Source organism: Poecile atricapillus, chromosome 4, assembly GCF_030490865.1.
Source record: "Poecile atricapillus isolate bPoeAtr1 chromosome 4, bPoeAtr1.hap1, whole genome shotgun sequence".
Classification (NCBI taxonomy): domain Eukaryota; kingdom Metazoa; phylum Chordata; class Aves; order Passeriformes; family Paridae; genus Poecile; species Poecile atricapillus.
In genome coordinates this window covers 15,261,276-15,280,151 of record NC_081252.1, presented here as the reverse complement: position 1 = coordinate 15,280,151, position 18,876 = coordinate 15,261,276, and the positions used below count along the sequence as shown (strand labels likewise).

Genomic DNA, 18,876 nt, shown 5'->3' with positions numbered 1-18,876 from the left:
GGAAGGCTGAGGGCAGGGGAGGGCTCTGAGGGGCTTTACAGAGGGCATTGGCTTGGGCACTTGTTCACGAAGCTGGTGTCTCCCGGGCGAAATCCGGCCGGCAGGAGGGGCGGGTGCCCGTCCGCAGGGACACGCAAAGTGCAGAGGGGACACCCGCTCCTAGAGGAAGGCCGATGTACAGCGGGAGAGTTTGGCGGCCCCGCCCGGCGAGTAGCGAGGCGGGACGTGCCGCGGCCCTCGGCGCGGGGAGTGGGCAGCGTAGGGCAGCGCGGCGCGAACACGCCCGGCCCGCGTTGCCCGGGCAGAGGCGGCGACGGTGGCGTGCGGGTCGTGCGGGTAGCGCCCGCGGGAGATGCGGCTGCGGCTCGGGCAGGTGCTGCCGGCGCTGTGCCTCGGCACCGCCTTCCCCCTGCTGTGGTACGCGGTGTGGCAGGGGAGCCGAGGTGAGAGTGGGCGGCGGTGGCGCCCCGTCCTGTTTGTCTGGGACACGAAGAGCGCGGGGCGCGGTGGCACCTGCTGGACCCCTTTCGCCGGGACAGTGCGGCGCTGGCTCCCTACCCGGTGTGCCCGCCTGGGTCTGCCCGCCTGGAGCCGCGCCCGACGGTACCGGGGGCAGCGGTAGCCGGCCGTCGTGCGGCTCCGTCCCGTCGTGCGGCGGCCAGTCGGTAGCCGGGTTGCGGCGGGGGGCGCGGCAGGTCGCCCCATCACCTTCCGGAGCTCCGGACCCGCTCGGCTCTCCGGGCGTGCTGGGCAAATGAGGAACCTGTGTGGCTCCGAGCCTTGGCCGCGTGTAAGGTTGAGCATGCGGGTCTCGCCTGTTCCCCCGGGGTCGTGGCTTGTCCCCAGGCACAACCTTGCGAAACAGCTTACAGAATTGTGTCCTTGGGCCGTACTTGTCCTATTAAAAATACAACCCTAAATTTAAGAAACAATAAAAGTTTCTTTTGAACTTTTATTTTCCTAACTCTTTTTTTTCTCCAACTCTTTTTGTAACAGGCATCTTGCATTAAGATGAAAAGAAAAATCTAAATGTGATTGCTGTGGTTGTCGCTTTTAAAGTGGTTTTGATTTTATTGTCAGAGAGGATAAAGTAGCATTATCCATCCTGCCTCATGTATAGTCACTTTTTCCTGTGTGTATTTCGAGGAAAAGAATAAGAGAAAAAAATCTGAATTTTTATATTTTATTTCTAAACTTTAAAATGATACACTATCTTTTTAGTAGGTTATGTAGGTGGCACATGCCAGATAGATCTACATAAAGCCATGTCTAAGATTCTCTGAGCCAATATAGGAAAGGTAGAACTGATGGTATTTTCCAAAAGGAAATGAGAAGATCTTTTCAATAGTATCTCTGAGACCTGCAGACATGTCTTGTTATGGGTGAAGGGGTGGTTGATTTGGGGTGGGGGAAAAGAGTGGATCTTTAAGTGCTTCCTACATGCACCTTTGTAACAGGTTTTGTTTTATAGATGCAGAATTAGAATAAACCACTTAGTAATTTCTGGAATGATCACAACTCCAACTAGCAGATAATTTGCTTATATTGATTATTCCTGCAACAAATGAAAGTGGTTTTGGAGATCTTGGCCCCACAATGGCAGTTGAATAGAGTTAAGGCAGTGCTGATCCTCCTGCCTTTTAAGTCAACTATATAGTTGTTTATCTTACAACATTTTATGTTTTCAGTGGCACTCCTGCTAGGAGTGGGAAAGGAAAATTAAAGGTGTGTCTTAGGAGGCTAAGATCCAAGAGATGTCAGAATGAAAATGTTTGTCCAATCTGTAGTTACCATTGTGTTGTGTTGTGGCTCATGTTTTGGGACTCCTCATTACTGACATTACATTTTCATTTCACTTTCTTTTTGACATTTCTCTGATGACATTCCATAGTGGGCTGTTTTGCTTGGATATTTGATTTGTTTGTATTTTGTTTGTTTTGGGCAAGAGGGATAATGTGTTTTGCGTATTTGTGTTGTCTTAACTATTCTTTCCACAGTTGGCTCCTCCTCCACAGTAAGCTGAGTAACTAATTCCTCTCAGATGGTATAACTTTTCTAATTACTATTATTATTATTATTATTATTATTATTATTATTATTATTATAATTATTATTATTACCTGGAGTTTTTTTGCAAACTTTTGACCATTGTGTATATGAATATGTAGTCTAAAGTCTGAAAGACTCTCTTAAGCTTGATAAATCTCACAAATGTGTAAATAAAATAGTTAATATTAGTAATGAAAGGAGAAAGTAAGTAGCAGTATGTAGTGAATGACTTTGTATTATGTTTATTTTACTGAAAATATAGTCTTTGTTCCCAAGGGGTGTTAAAAGACAAGCCTTCTACCCATCCAGAAAACCTTAAGAACAGCTAGCCATGAGTAACAACAAAAAAGGTTATTACCTTTTTCTACAGAGAGAGAAGCATTGCAAATACACTAATGCTCTATTGTTGTCACAGGGTATTGGTTTAAGAAAATGGTTTGAAATTAATCTTTTGCTCTGAAAACAGACATATATATCTGCTTGGATGTTTTTAAACCTCTGGTTTTTTCCTTCTGCCATGCTGAATTTGCTCTGCATTGTCATGCTTAGAGCATTACAGGAATTTCCACTTTTGGTGCATCTCAAACTACGATGTGTGTTTTCTAATGTCCTTTCCACTTAACCCACCAGTTTCTGTGAGTACTGCTGCAGCTTGTCAGGTCCCATCTCTTTCCCTCATTTTTCAAATGTTTTCTGGCTCATTTTCTTTCATACATTTGTGTAAATCTCTCCTAACTTTTGTTAACTTCTCTGCTCTGCCTATAGAAATGTTTAGGCTGCTCTTGATTTTTGACTACAATCTATCACACTAAGTAGCAGTAGTCTGTAGTATTCCCTCAAGTTTCCGTCTAGTTAATTGTTTCTTGGATAGCAGTGGTTTGGGGATAGTAAATAAGCTTTGTAAGACTAGGACAGGACACCCAAGCTTAAGACTAGTGGTCTTAAGTATTTCTATAACATAAAAAGTATAATTGTCCTGTAAAATATTGTTCAGTTTGTCCACAGTCTCAGAGCCCTTGAATATTAGAAGTTTAAATCAGATATTGGCTCTGTCCCAATTTCTGTGCAAATAAAAATCAGTAGCTTAAGTCAGTGACCTTTAAATGCCTTTCAATACAGGTAGCTTGAGAGATTTGAATTGAAATGTGGTTACTGTCAATGACAGCAGTAAATAATTGGCTCTTTGGTGCTGCTTCTGATTATGTGCAGCCTGAGTATTGACTTGGAGTTGTGAGGCTAAAATCAAGTACAAGTAACTCAAACTGGCATAGCAGGGAAGATGCTACTCCCTCATTCACTTAAAAATAAAATATCCGAATCTACCACTGTCACTAGACTTCAGTTATTGTGGATAATACTGTGTATATTTTAACTGTGGTTAGGAAAATGTTTTTATAATCACTTTTCCCATTGCCTTATTAATATAAGCAAAGCTTCCGTACTAAATATAGTGATATTTTTGTGGCCAGGAAAAAAAAGAAAAAGAGATAAAAGTGATTGTGGAGACAGCTGGTAATGGTCAGATCTTCAGTGAAAGCAAATGCTGGGTCTAAAGTTGTGTGGTGATTCCTTCAGCGTCCACTGGAGTGCTTGTGAACATAGGCTGCTATTAGCGAGCAGTCTGCAGCAATTCCTGTTCCATGTCCTGCATGGTTTTGCTGTGAACTTTTTCGTCCCTCCCCAGTCCCCAAGCCAAACTTGTCTGAAGCAAACAGTTTGTATCTGAGAATAGAAAAGGCTGTTAGGATTATGCAGCGGTTTCTGCTTGTGAAACTGAGTAACAATTCACTTGTTAATTCACCAGACCAAAATCGTTTGCTCTCACAAAAACACTCTTCATATAGGTTTGGAGTTCTGAGAAATAGTATACAATTTATAAAATATGTAGTGATTTTCTCACACAATTTTAGCTATTGTTTTTCCTTGTAAATACTAATCCATAAAAAAAATAAAAATCACAGCTATAGAAAAAGAATAAAGTAAATGTAAGGAGGCAGCAATGTTTTCCCCACTTGAAAAACAGAAGGCATAAACTCATGAACTTACATTAAGCCTCTTCAGAGGAAACAGTATTGCTGAATAAAAATAAATTTTGGTGTCTGCTGAATAACAGTGAAATTTTTTTAAGTCACAGCAACGAGGTAAATTGGATTGTCTCTTTTGGCAGTACTTCTCATGTTGCTCTCAAGGGTTGCAAGATTAAATCTCTTTGAACTGATTTGTTGACATGTTGCTGCCCTCTTCACCTAAATTTCTGGGATACTTTGTCCAAGTAAATTAAAAGTTAGCTTTGCCTGGAAGATAGAAGTTGATGCTGAAATATGATGGTACAAGGATCTAGGCATGTTAATATACACATCTTGAGTCAAACACTGTGAAACCAGAATTTCTTTAGTTGTTCCTTTGAGGTAGGATGAACAAGAGAGAAACTACTCATATGATTACATTGACACAAGTATGTACATCTGTATCTTGAATTTGTTCAACAAATCGCGGCGGGGAGGGGGTGGAAGGGAAGTTTCATCATTGCAAAGGGTTAAAGAGGTATTTCTGATGAAAGTATTTTTTTTCCTTGTTGAAATACAGTAATGTGCATGCTAGTCCAGACAGCATGATTACACATTTCTTGTATTTCCAGCCATCTTCTACCTGTTATGTTATGCTTTGTTTCAGCTGCGCAGCCAAGTGCAGGTCCTCAGGAGATTCTGTCATTTGTGACGGAGTTCTTTGCAGGTTTCCTGTCCAGTCCAAACTGGCATACTCAGGCTCAAAGCTTCAATTAAATAGTGGCAAATTGACAAATTTGATAAGGAAGTCTTGAATTACACTGCTGTCACTCACTTCTGCCAATACAGCTTATCCAGATTTCTGAACATGCAGACGCCAATCTTCCTGTCTTCTCTAGAACTGTTAGGCTGTGTTTAACCACCACTTTTCCCAGCTGTCCTAGCTGACTGGTAGGCTATGTCTTGCCTTCATGTGTACATTTCCTTCCAGTGACACTGAGAGCAAACAGAGATTATTACACATTAAGGTTTTGCCTCAATACGTGGCAGTTAGGATGTGGCTGAAATACACAGTGTGATAAGGAAAGAGTTTTTCAGTCCATCTATTTATTACTCAGTTTCTTTGTGTAGTTCTTCTGCATTTTGGCATTAAAAAAACCCTCCAACATACAACAGCCTCAAATGGTCCACTTAAAGTTTAGTATTTACTGGTTCAAAATTTTATATCAAAATTCATATCCTAGACTTAGAAAAACTGTGTAGTTTTGCTGGCTTCAAAGTGTAATTTACTAAATGAAGATTCTGCTGCTTCTTACTGTTACTTCAGGACTGTGACTAAAGAGTAACGGAACTTAGCCATAAATCTTGTGGTACAAAAAGAGGCCAGTTATTGTTGTGTTTTGTAGAGAAAGGGATAACGGAGCATTTCAGACCTCTCTTCATTTGCTGTAGTGTCACGTCATAACCTATACTTAAACAAGTGCAAACATATGACCTTCATGCTTTCCTAGGGTTGTGCACTGAGTCTTGAGGAACAGAGTATATTCTACAGAAATACCTTGGTTGGTGGTTAGGCATTTAACTAAATGTGTGTATAATTTAGTAGTTGTTGCTACCTCAGGAAGAGAAGTAAAGGATTTAAAACACCAACCATATTGCAATAGCAATTGCTTGAAGTGAATGAGTACTACCTTATAACCAAAGTGTACCAATTATGGGCAAACACCATACAATATCCATTCAATTTCTATATCTTTTCACTTATTTTAGTAATATTGCTTTCCTATATGTTGTTGTTCTGACTGAATGTTTTAAGATGACTTTTCACTACGTCCTAATATGGGAAAAGACTTGAGTCTAAAATGAGGATTGTTTGCTAACATTTAAGAAAATATTTTTAGAGCTTAAGTTGTATTTTCTTTGAAACAAGTTTGCTTATTTAGCTTCAGTTATATACAGTATGTAAATCGTTCAGTAAAAAATATTCTGTGCCAAACTCAAGACTGAGTCCATGTTTGTTAAACAATATCGTGAGTTTTTAAAATCCAGTTATTAACTTGGCTCTGCCTTTAACTCTGTAAAATGTGTATTTGTTTTAATACTGAAAGTGTTCTGATTCTATTCCCAGTATGCCCTGTATGGGAATAGAGGAACCTATCTCCCCTGCCCCAAATTGCTGGCACAGTGCTTTTCTTTGATGTCCCTGGGTTAATGCAAAGTCCTTCCACTGCCTTGTAGCTTCTGATGTGGACACTGTCGAAGGCGAGATGACGTCTCTAACATTTTGGAAGACACAATACTGTGCTGTAAGACTCTAAACGTAAATAGTTAAACGTAATGCACATTGTTGAATTTAAGTGATTGCCTAAGAACTTGCTGTTCTGACCTGAGACAGAGTCATTGTTTGGGGAATTTTTTTTTTCCTTCCTTACTCAGAGAGCACAAAACCTGAGCATGCAAAGCATGTAACCAGATTCAGAAAGGTATCTTATATCAGTTATGGAGAGATAATGAACTTCTAGTTATTAGTGCAATGCATGCCTCAGTAGTTCAATATGCCTCATTAACCTGAACAGTGAGCAGTGGTTCCAAGCACAGAGTATGACAAGATGTTTTGCAGCTAGTACGTTTATATAGTTTTCTTTTAAGGAGGCCATTAATCAAATTTCGATTTCTAAAAGAAACAGTCTTTAGGTATGATAAACAATGTAGCTTGTGAACAAGAAATAGGAACAAGGTTCTCTGCTAGACTTTGAAGTGTTTTCTTCTCTCCATTCTGCCACCCCAAATTCTATTTTTGTTTTATTTTTTATTTTTGTTAGAGTGCTAGGAGGAGATAGCGATGAATTTCTCCACAGTTCTTAGATATTGCCAGAAATCATTAATGAGACTGGAAGCATTTATGAACATACAGGAAGTATATATGTGTGGAGCTAAAAGAAATAATCCGTTGGCTTTTAGAATGAGTATTTGCTTTAGAGATTGGTATTGTTTCTAAACAGTTTCAGTTTGCAGTGTGGAAAGTTTAATATACATACATATATATATACATACATATATATATATATATATATATATATAAAATATATCTTTTAGGAGATAACACAAGAATGCATTTAAAACCATTTAAAATGTTGCTATCTTAGAATTACGGTATCCATAGGTATATATGCCAATGTGTGGTTAACAGCCAGAGGAAAGCTACAGTAGATCTGAAAATTCACTGTAAAACTTTCTGAGTACTATCACTGCGTCTGGGAGGTGGCTGGGTCTCTTTTTGCTCCCATGGCTTATAGCTAGTGTAGCCCCATTGACTTTTCCTAGAAGGGAAATTCAGTAAACCACTCTTGGCCTATCAGAGTGAATCACCTTCAGCTCACCAAGGGAAGAAGCCTTTACATATAATCACAGAATATGCTTTGATGGAATGGACCCACAAGGATAATTGAGTCCAACTCCTGGCCTTGCAGAGTCACACCATGTGCCTGAGTGTTGTTCAAAAGTTTGTTGAACTCTGTCAGGCTTGGTGATGTGACCACCGCACTGGGAAGCCTGTTCCAGTGCCCAGCCACCCTTTGGGTGAAGAACCTTTGCTTTTCCTGATATCTAACCTAAACCTCCTCTGACACAACTTCTAGCCATTTCCTTGGGTCCTGTCACTGGTCACCACAGAGTATGGGCCCTCCACTGCTCCTCCATTTTCCCTCCTGAAGAAGCTGTAGACCACAATGAGGTCTCTTTTCAGACTGAACAGACCAAGAGGCCTAAGCTGCTCCTCCTAAGGCTTTCCCTTCAGACCCCTCTTTTGGACCCTCTCTAATGGCTTAATGCCTGTTTTATATTGTGGCACCCATAACTGCCCCCAGCACTCGAGGTGAGGCCGCCCCAGTGCAGAACAGAGTGGGACAATCCCCTCCCTTGCCTACCTGGCGATGCTGTCCCTGATGCCCCCCCAGGACAGGGTTGGCTCTCCTGGCTCCCAGGGCACTGCTGACTCACATTCAACTTTCCATTGACCAGGACCCCCAGGTCCCTTTGCACAGTGCTACTCTCCAGCCTCTCATTCTGTCTGTCCCTACATCCAGGATTGTCCCATTCCAAATGCAGAATCTGACATTTGCCCTTGTTGAACTTCCTACAGGTGGTGACTGCTCAGCACTTATTTGTTGGGGTCTCTCTACAGGGCCTCCTTTACCTTAATTTGCTTTTTGTAGTTTTGCCGCAGGTCCTTATCTTGCTCTTTTCTGGTTTTATTCTGACACTCCTCACTGCTGACAGAGCCATTGTTAGACAAGGCATTGCCAAGCCAGGATATTGCTGGGCACAGAGAGTGTTTCATGCTGTACTCAAAGCTCCATCTCCCTGACCCTCCTGGTCAGGAAGCACTGTGTTTGTAAAAGTGCCCTGTGTCTTTCTAAGCAATCTATTGCAAGCAGCTGTTTTTGTTCTCTGTGGATCATTAGATGCTGAAAGAACATTTTTCACACATGCACATACACACAAATCCATTTAAACTCAATGACTGTTGAAATATTTAGGGTGTTTAGCTTCATATTGCTTTCTAAACACAATTTTTTTGACAAAAGTTTAGTAATAGTTAATCTTGCTTATTTACATGTCCTCTAGTAAAATTTAGAACATTCCATGTTCTATTTCAAACTATATATTTTTATAATAAATTAATTCTTCACCAAGTGTCCTGGTTTAGGGCAAATTTGGGAGAGAGCCTCCAAATGGGATCGCCCCAGAAAGCAAATCCAAGCAGCCCCTCCCCCCAACTGGTTCAGGAAAAGAGATTTCCTTGGAGAGAAGTGGAAAAAACCTGTTTATTTAACAGAAATTGTTCTGTTCTGTGAAATGGCAAATCCAGGAAAAAGTCCTTTTCATGTGGTGTAGCTCGGCTCGCTCAGGCTCTTATCAGTCCCTCCAGTGCTGGAAAGTGCCGAGGCCCAGGTCCTGGTGGGCCACAGGTGTGAGCTCCCGGGGTTTGTCTGGATCTTTTCAGTCCAGAGCAGGTTTGAACAGATCCAAGGAAAAAAAGAAAAAACAAGTTCCAGGGAACTCCTCTGCCTCAGCTAGCTAAAAACTAACTAAAAGCCAAAGAGAAGCTCTGTCCTGCTGTCTGTCCATGCTGCAGACATCACAGTCCAGGAGCAGGATGCAGGGCAGTGATGTGTTTTTTCAACACAAATTGTGGCTTCTTCTTCCCCCCCCTTCACTATCAGAGCCACTCTTAAAGGTGCAGAACTTAATATGTAACATAAACCAGGCGACTGGGGATATAAGATCAGGACACCAAGGGTGAAAATTATGTTCCTTGTGTCAAACCCTTACTTCCTGAGCCATCAAAGAAATGAGATAAGTGATTACTAAGAATCTTGTTCAGTTAGCAACTGAACAGAGGGTTCAGTTCTGAAAGACTTAAAATGTAGTTTCCCTCTTCTGGCCTGAAGAGATAGATAAGGCCGATTACAAATGCCACCTTCTTTGGGTGAACTCAATGATAGTTGAGTATTGACATTTTATTTCCAACAACCACCTGTGACATTTTGTTAGGCTCATCTGTAAGTAAGCAAATACAACTGCCATTACTTGGTGCTTGCCAAAAAGTCACCCAGTGGTGACACTGGTCATTTTGAGTCACACTGACGCTGCATAGCTGAAAGAATTATGAAGAGAGGGACTATGATGTTATAATTCATCTGCAATTTCTTCACCAATTCCTTCTGTAAACTGGAATTTAAAGAAAAACATCCATTACTGTATCTTTACCTTATACTTCTGAATTTGTCTAGGAATTTTAAGGTAAATCTCCACCATATTTACATGTGTTTATTGATCTGGAATCACTTTATTCCTATGAAAATGGTGTGGTGGTTATCTGCCAGTCACCTAAATCAGCTTAAACGTTTTGTTTTCATTTTATTCATATACATTCTAAAGGAAAAAAAACAAAACTAAAGGTTGGATTATGGCATTGGAAACACAGCTACAGAAGAAAAGCATAAATGAGAAAGTGTACTCCTATATGGTAGCTGATGAAAGAGATCTTCCTTAGGTATGCCAAAAAATTTAGCTTGTTTGGGGTTCAGCTCTGTAGCCTGATGCCTTATGACAGATTTTTAAATTTGAAATATATTTTAATCTATTTTATCTATTTTATATTGTTTAAAGATAGACTCTTCATCTGTTTTGACCTTCCATTTGGCTTTTTTTGTGGTTTTTATAATTTATTCTCCAATTTTCTTAGGGAAGCCCACTTCAATCAAGTAGGAGTGTCTTGTTACATGAAGCTGAAATAATCCAGGTTTTCTCTCCCTTCGGCAATGCTAAATTTATGTTCATAGCTCCATATTATAACGTACTCATAGATACAAATGCCTTTCTTACAAACATTTTTAAGAGTGTCAAAAATTTTAGGAAACATTAATGGGATTTTATTAAGCAACCTTTAAAATTTTAATGAGGTAAATAATGATAATACACATTATATGTTTACTTCTTTTTTTCTAACTGCTTTCTTCCTAGATGTTTTGAACTTCTGTCTTCAAATACACATTTATTGATTAAATTAAGGACCTGTGTTTAATGTAGATAAAAAAAAACAAAACCTGTTTATCCAAAATGCAAGTTAATTCCAGTTTGAAACACCTCTGCAAATCCTCTGTTATCTCTGCATGCTCGTAGTGCCTTTTGCAGGTTAGAATCCCTGGGAATTCACTTTTCCAGAGAGACACTGGTGGGTCCTAGAAAATGAGAGCTGCCACAGATAAAACTTAGCATAGCCCACAAATAGAATGGGAGAAGTCTCTAAATAACAGCATTTAACTAGGAAAAAAGCCAAGCCAAACCACCTAAGCCACAACAAGACAAATAAAAGAAGCAGCATTGTAAAACATTTTAAAATGAGGCAGAAGTCCCCTTCTACTTTCTTTACTCTCTGTTGCAAAGTGGCAATGTTATTGAAGTATTGCTTTATATAAGCATCTTTAGTAATACTTCTTAACATGATCCAGACACCTTGTAACTCATAGATGAAGACTGAATACTTTCAACGTGTCTAATTCTTAATAGTGTTTGATACACAAGACGTGCCATTACATAATTATACTTTTCATTGTGAAAAGGGTCACCATAATTTGTTATTTGGTGAAAAATGTAGCACCTTCCCCTGCAACTCACAGTCTTTCACTGCATTTTTCCTTATTATGGATTTCATATTCTTGGTTTTGTCTTCAATTTACCTTTATCCAGCTGTGCTCCCTGAACTCTACCTTCTTAATACTCTTCCAGACTAGTTCTCCTGGATAAACTTTATTATTTTTTATACACTTTGGTGATGTGATCTTCTGGCCCATAACCTATTCTTTAACTTCATTCCATCATATAAATTACCTTTTAGAAAATAAATTGTGTTCTTATTGCAGGAAATGACTTAGATATGTACCAACACCAGTTGCTGGAACTTCAGCAAAGACTATTGTATGCTGAAAAGGAAAATATAAAAAGATCACATGAACTGAGCAGTGCCTTAGATGAAATTAAACATATAGTTGCAAGAAGAATGAACGTGACAAAAAATCACACAGGTTTGTAGGGATTTTCTTTGGCTTTTTTTGGTTGTTTTTCTGGGTTTTTTTAGGACACCAACATGTAAAGTTTGGTGATCTGGCTTCTTCCCACTGTTTAATTGAACTTTTTAGTTACCTTGCCTTCCAGACCATTGTACATCTCTATCCGTCTGCACACTGTAGTTGCGTGCAATAGATTGACTGATTTTGTCACCTAAAATAAATTACGTAGTTGTGCAGGATCTGTCTTTCTCCCCTTTGAGACTGGCAGAGCTTCCCTGGGGAGAGAAAGGAAACTAGAAGAGGCATCTCTGTGCTGGAGGAACTTCACAATATACCCCAACTTCAGAAAGAGTCTGGGTGTGACTGAAAACTACCATTAAACAATCCTTATTTTCATTCAGTACACCAGGCTGATAATCACACTAAAATAGGGCATTAACCAGGACTGTTACAGGGGAAGAAAGCACAAGGTGCATTTGTTCTTTGAATAATCAGAGTTGTTTCTTCTGCTGTTCTCCTCTGCCAGTTTTTGTCTGTTTATCTGATATTAATTCACTGGGACTGTTCAGATGTGTATAAACAAAGGCCTGAGCATTGGCAGGGTGGTGGCCTTCGGAGCTTTAGAATAGAATCACGTTGTCAGCCTGCAGTAGCCCTACATACTGTGGGCAAAGAGTTACTGCCTGATGCACAAAATGGTAGTAAAGGAGAGTGCAAGTTCCCCTTCCCCCTGCTTTTGATTCTTATTGGAGACAGCTAAATTTGAGAAAGTATAAATCTGTTCACAGAATTTAAGGCAGAAATTTCTTAAAATCACTGAATAATTTTCCTTTTATTTTCACTTAACCTGCTTCCCATTTCAGAGATGTTTTATGACACAACCAAAATTGAAAGATTTATTGTAGTCAATGGAACTAATCTTCCTTGCACAATACTTGATATGTACTTCTTCCAAATAAAGAAGGAAAAGTCCTTGAAAAGTTGTGAAGGTGGTTTCTATGCAGCAAAATGCCAGTATATTTAATGGCTTAACAGCGTGGAAGGACTTGTGGGTCTCTGTCTCTTACACAAATGTCTGGACACATATATATGGTTGTTTGAGGTTTTTTTTAAACTGTTTTCTGTAAGGCAGGTAATCTCTTTTTCATCCTAATTTTCAGTGTGAGTATCTTTTGGAAGTTGAAAAACTTAAAATTTTGCTCATTCAGTAAGCCTCTGCCTTTCTTAACCTAAGCTGAGCGAATAAAGCTGATGATGGTTTTTGTGATACTTGTACATAACTTTGAAGGGTGATAAATTTTGGGAATTATCTTAGATGCATTTCTTGGGAAAAGTAAATTTCCATCCCAGTCAATAAACATTCTATTGTTTTCGTCTTTATTTTAAAGTAGTAAAGAAAACCAAAATCCCTACTTTTCTCTTAACTGCTACAGCCTTTTGTTTCTTGAATAGTTTTTAAAAGCCTGTATGTGGTCATTCTGTTTACCATAAGACTAAATAAATGGAGAACTTTTGCTTGAGCTGTGAAAACTGCCATGTGTTACTTTTTAGGGAAATAATTTAAGTTTAAAAAGTAGTTAAGAAGGTTATTAATCAGAATCTGTGTTTCTTTTCATTAAAAATTTGTTTGCCAACCATGTAAAAAAAAGAAAAAAACAACCAAACAGTAAACAGTTTTTTACTACTGCCTTTAATATAACTACTTACTGTGTTTTAAGATGACTCAGTCCTGCAAGTGTGCAGACACAGGGAAATAGAGATCCCAGGATGTTCAAGACTGGAGCTCTGCACCACCACCTAAGTGGGAAGAGTTGTACTGGGAAACTCTCAATTTAATATAATGTAATATATATGACATATAATAATTTCTGAGGAATAGTTCTGATTGAATAACCTTGAGTTTGATAATCCGCCAGTGTTCATTTGAGTAAAACAGGTGAAGAAATAGGCTTCTCCACTTGCTTTTTATTTTATGTGTATCTCTGTGTTTGTTTTGTCTTTAAGGAGATATCAAGTGGAAAGACTTAAACCTCCCCAGAAAACTCCCCATGCATCTTACAAATATGTACTACTATCTCCCTCACCTTCGAGAATATGTAGATGCAATTTTCCCAAATGTTATTTTTGGGCAACAGAGAACTGGAGGTAGGAAATAAAGCTTGGCTTCTATTTTCCATATGTTTGCATTTTTTATTAATTTCTAGTAATGAAGCATACTCAAAAGTTTAGAATGGATTTGCTCTCTTAATTTTCTAATGTTGCCAAGCTGAATGAATTTTAATGGCAATAGCAAAAGTACTTTTAAAATGCCCACCCCTATTTCAAGTCTTTATCTCAAAGTATTCTGAAATCCTTTTGAAAAATCGATAAAAATAATCTTACTTGAAAAACAAGATTATTTTTTGTTTTAATCATATATTCATATGGCTAATATGCAGTAGGTGACATTTTTTCCCCACAAAATTAGTATGGATGAGGAAGCCAAGGCAAATTTACAATGCATTTAGTTTGGCAATATGAAAAGCAAAGGGAAAGGTGATGTGATCATTTAAAGGATATTAATATATCTTCAGTGTAGCTTTTTCATCCACATGAGAAATCCGCTGACACCTGTAGAAATCATAATGAATTCAAGTGGACTATAATACAAATTTTAATGCATTGTCTTAACTGTCATGTGACAGGTAAAAGGAACATGCAAAAATAGTAAGCAAAGAAGAAGCTAGTCAATCATTTTGCTGAGTTTTGTATTTTGTTGAAATTTTTACTTTTCTCTAGGGTGATTTTATATGAAGAAACACTGGCAGTGTTTTTGATTTAACTGAAAAACTCCAAACCCTGGGCCATGCTCATGACAATGGATAACTTTCTACAGACTACTTATTAGTAGGTGTAGTTGTAGCAATGTGATCTAATGTTGTAGCTCTTACTGGAGTACCTGGAGATCAGTGTCACTAATAAATAAATACTCTGTTTAATCTTCTGGTATTTGTACAGGAAAATCACAATAGCAAGACTGTAATTAAATAAGTACAGGTTGACCTTCAGTTTATAAAATGAAACAAACCCCAATGGTTTAGCAAGTTATGTGCTGGGAAGGAACATAAGCACTTCGGCGTTTTTGAGCTGACACTGGCATGGAAGTTAAAGTCAGAACCAAGTCACTATTTGCACTTACTGTTTTATTTCAAGTTGTTGCTTGCTTACCAGCCTTCTGAGATTTTGGTGAATAGAAATCATCTGCAAGGAAAAAGATTCCACAGGTTTACTAGCTATGTTTGGCCACTGATTTAAATAATGCCCATACTAATGAAAAGAGAGACACCCTGTGTATGGGCTAACAATGTAATACAGCATAGGTTTGCTACTAGAGGAGTCTTTGCCAGAGACAATTTCAGTTCCTTTATTTTTAATAACAGTAACATCTTAGTTCTTTTATTCTTATTGATGCTATGAAAAACATCGATGCATGTAAATTAAACTGCTCAGGATTTTTGAAGCGGATTCCTCTCTGAAATACATAGCATTCACTTCCTATGAGAACCTGCTCACTAGAGCAGTGCTGGTTTAACCCTTCCTACTTAGATCTCCAAAGCAAGAGCAAGCACTTATTTTGCAAACTCACTTTTGAATCTCAGTGGCAAACACCTATGTGTTTGCCAGACATAGTAATATCTCCAAGTTCTCAAGTGTAGACCTGGTGTTTATAGCACAGACACAGGTGTCTCTAAACTAAACACAGCTGGAGGTATCTCCTTTCAGGTAGTAGAGCAAATGCTGTCACACAGCTAAGGAAATATTAACTGTTGCCAAGTTTCATGGTCATATCAAATCAAAGTTAAAATGTAATTTCAATTTTCCTTAAAATTACATGGCTTGAGGCATTCTCTATTTGCAGTCTCCCTGGTGATGGGTATTCCTACGGTAAAAAGGGAAAAACAAAATTATCTGATTGATACATTGCATTCCCTACTGTACCAACTATCTGAAGAACAAAAGAAGGACTGCATAATAATCATCTTTATAGCAGAGGTAAGTTTGCATGGAAAGGTGAAGAATGCTGATAGACAATATGCAGATTTATGTCTAAATGTAATAGTGCAAAATAGTGGTAGATTGGCCTTTGGGAGGGATTTCTTCAGGGCTGGAAGAGATGGTGAGCAGTTAGTACCTTAGTGTTCATATGTGGAAAAAAACCCTGTAATGCAGATGATCAAAGGGTAAAAAGTCATATTACATTTACCAGAAAAGTCATTGGGTCAGATTTTCCAACCATATGAACTCATTATTTATCTCTGAAAGAAAGGTTTTCTGCTTCCAGAATGAAATCCAAGTCCTCCACAGAAAAGTGCCGTAGAACATGAAGAAAATAAACTTAGTCTAAGAAATGTTCAAATTATTTATCTGCTTGATAACATATATCTTGCAAAGCATCTTGACATATTGGAGCCTTCTGCATGTGTTTTGGCATTTCCCATTCAAAAAAAACCAACCTTGAACAGGTTTGGGAAAGTAAACAGTGCTCAAGGGAAGATATTAGAGATGAATGGGTTTTTTTTCTAACTCAAAAATACCTTGATTACATCAGAAAAAAAAAAAACAAACCTGCAGAATTAGCTAGTAATAGCTTCTAGCAGGTAAAATGACTGTGCAATTATTCAGACTTCATCTTTATTCTTCATATTTCTTTGTCCTTTCATAGCATGAAATCCATGCATGGGTTCATTAACAGTTATAATTTGCTATTTTTTATTGATCAGTCATCACTTTTGCAGGTATAAAAGTGTCACACAGAGTATAGTTCACTTTAATAAGTTTGGCCACGACTTCCACTTTTCTGTTTGGATCACAATGATGAGTACGAAGTTTTATTGGCTGTAGTTCCTCTTCAGCATAGTTTTTAGGAGCTGAACTTAATTTGCAGTTGGTATTTCCCAATGAAGAGCCCTGGTAGTGATGAGCTTTGCCTGGCTGTCATTCAGGTAAACTTCCAATTATAGGGCTTCAGAGGATTCAGTGAGTTTTAAGGGTTAACTTTTGAATAGTTTTCCACTGTGGGGAGTCCTAATGTGGCACTTTGAACAAACAGGGGCTGTGGTTGTAGTAATAGTCCATGTCAGCCAATTTAGGATTAAACTGCCATTGTAAGAATTAGTACTCCTTTTATCCCAACCCAAAAGTCATGTTCTCACAACTTCCATTTTTTCAGCCATGTAGTAAATTGGAGCAGATAACCATGCTGATCTGAGGGGTGATAAGAATATTTTATTATGAGAGAAGGGCAGGTGTGTTCACTGGTCATGAATCCACACCTTGCTGTATCCCACAAAGTTTTTTAAAAAAAAAAGGTGAATGTTTACATCATGGGATAAACTTGAGTTAACTTATTGACTGAGAGTGATTTTTAAATTCTGGGTATGTTTTTTTTATCACACTTCTTCACTTTATTTTTTTTTACTCACGACAAATTTAATATATGATTGGTAACAGTTATATATTAAAAATTTTGTTTATTTAAAGAAAAATCTGAACTCCTAGGACAGTTATTATATTGCCTTAGAAAGCATATTCATAAAACTTTGCACTCTTAAGGTAGTTAACAAATACATTTCGCACACTAAAACTGTTACATTTATGAAACAGCACTAATGAATGTTCTCAAAAATTCCAAAGAAAGAGCCATAAGTTTGCTATATTAGGAAGAAACTCAATAAAAATGTCAAGTATTGCTGGCTTTAGAATATTTTGCTTTTTTACTGATAGTTATATGGCTGTGTTTTACTGGCATAGCTGAACAGAATTTTAGCCAGAAAACAGCTTGGCCTTCTGCAAAAGCAAGGAAAAACAGTGCAAGAAATGGAAGCTGGAGATAGTTGGAAACAAAAGTGAAAGTTTGGTTGCTTTGAAAAGCCTATACTCTTCCCTAGTAGAAATACTGCTGTAACATACCACATTTGTTTGGAAGGCAAAAATTGTTTGCATATACATATTCCTGACAAAGCATTGTTTAATACAAAAATGGATGACTTAATGAAACCCTCCCTTCTTTTCTTTAGGTGAATGCAGAGTATGTTAAGAGTGTTGCAGAAAGTGTTAAAACCAGGTAAGTCCTACAGAATGTAACACTCAACCACCAGTGTAAACATATTTGTAGCTTTTAGGGAGAGAATTAGAACATTTCAACACTGAAATGGAACTGAAGCAAAGGTGCACTCTCAGTATGTGTGCCATAACACACTGTGAAATTGAGAACAGAAGTATGTATATCAAATTAGTTTTCATTTCTTATTTGATAAATATTCTTTAACTAACCAGTCAAGATTTCAGCTTAAATCTCTGATAAATATTTACTTAAGCCTAAGTCTTTTCCCTACAAAGTTAATGATGCAGTTTGTTGGAGGTTTTTCACAAACAGGTGACGCATCACAAGCTTTTATTTCGGGCACTAGTCTCAGCAACAGATACAGGAGATGGCACAAGCTCACATCTGCCATGAGCAGCCCAAGATCTCTTTGTTACAAAACATTTTATAAGTTTTTCAGCCAATAGCATATTGCTAAGGCTTACAGACAATTGTTCTTTCCAATCAGTAGAAACACATGTACACCTTCTTCAAACACTGCTTGCTCGTTTGCTTTCTATTAACTATACACAATACTCCATTATTAAGCTTAAAACTTTCTTGGTAAGCATATTTTTCTGCAGTCTTAAGGTCTATCTTAGCCAAGCCTAAAAAACTCAGCTATTGTTTCATGTCCTTGCATATTGCATTATTGTATCTTCTTTACTTTTCAAGCCTTGCAGCTAGCTCTAGGTTCTCTGCTTTTTCTTTTCTGAGGCCTATTTTCACACCCTCTGAAAGTCTTCTTACTTTTACTGTTTCCCACAGCAATTCATGCACCTGAGGCTACATGTACAAGGTCCCCACTGACTACACAACCCTGCAGTGTAATCTGGCATCTGTCATAGTGTCACAGTGGGGTTCTGAGACCTCTTGTCTGGTTCAGCTGGGTCGAGCATGGTGAAATAAATCGGGACGGGTACGATGGCGAGCCCAAAGATAGATTTCAATGTTCACTTAGACTGCATGGTCTGAGGGGTTGCATCCAAAATCCAGGGGGTGTGGTTAACCTAATAATATATATGAGTACCTGAGGGCAGGGGTTAAACTGCAAACACGGACCAGGGACATGACCTATTGTGGAATGATCCCAGTAGCATCCTAATTTCCATCCTTTTCAGTATCC

General features: G+C 38.4%; 1 protein-coding gene across 1 annotated transcript in view; it reads left to right on the top strand.

Moving 5' to 3' along the window:
• The window catches only part of MGAT4D (MGAT4 family member D), a 37,571-nt gene continuing 18,695 nt past the window's right edge, over positions 1-18,876 (top strand). The window contains exons 1-5 of the mRNA XM_058838095.1: positions 1-443; positions 11,483-11,644; positions 13,634-13,774; positions 15,528-15,661; positions 17,686-17,732. Of these exons, the coding sequence (XP_058694078.1) occupies positions 353-443; positions 11,483-11,644; positions 13,634-13,774; positions 15,528-15,661; positions 17,686-17,732 (575 nt within the window). The 5' untranslated portion in view covers positions 1-352. The remainder of the gene's footprint in view (positions 444-11,482; positions 11,645-13,633; positions 13,775-15,527; positions 15,662-17,685; positions 17,733-18,876) is intronic.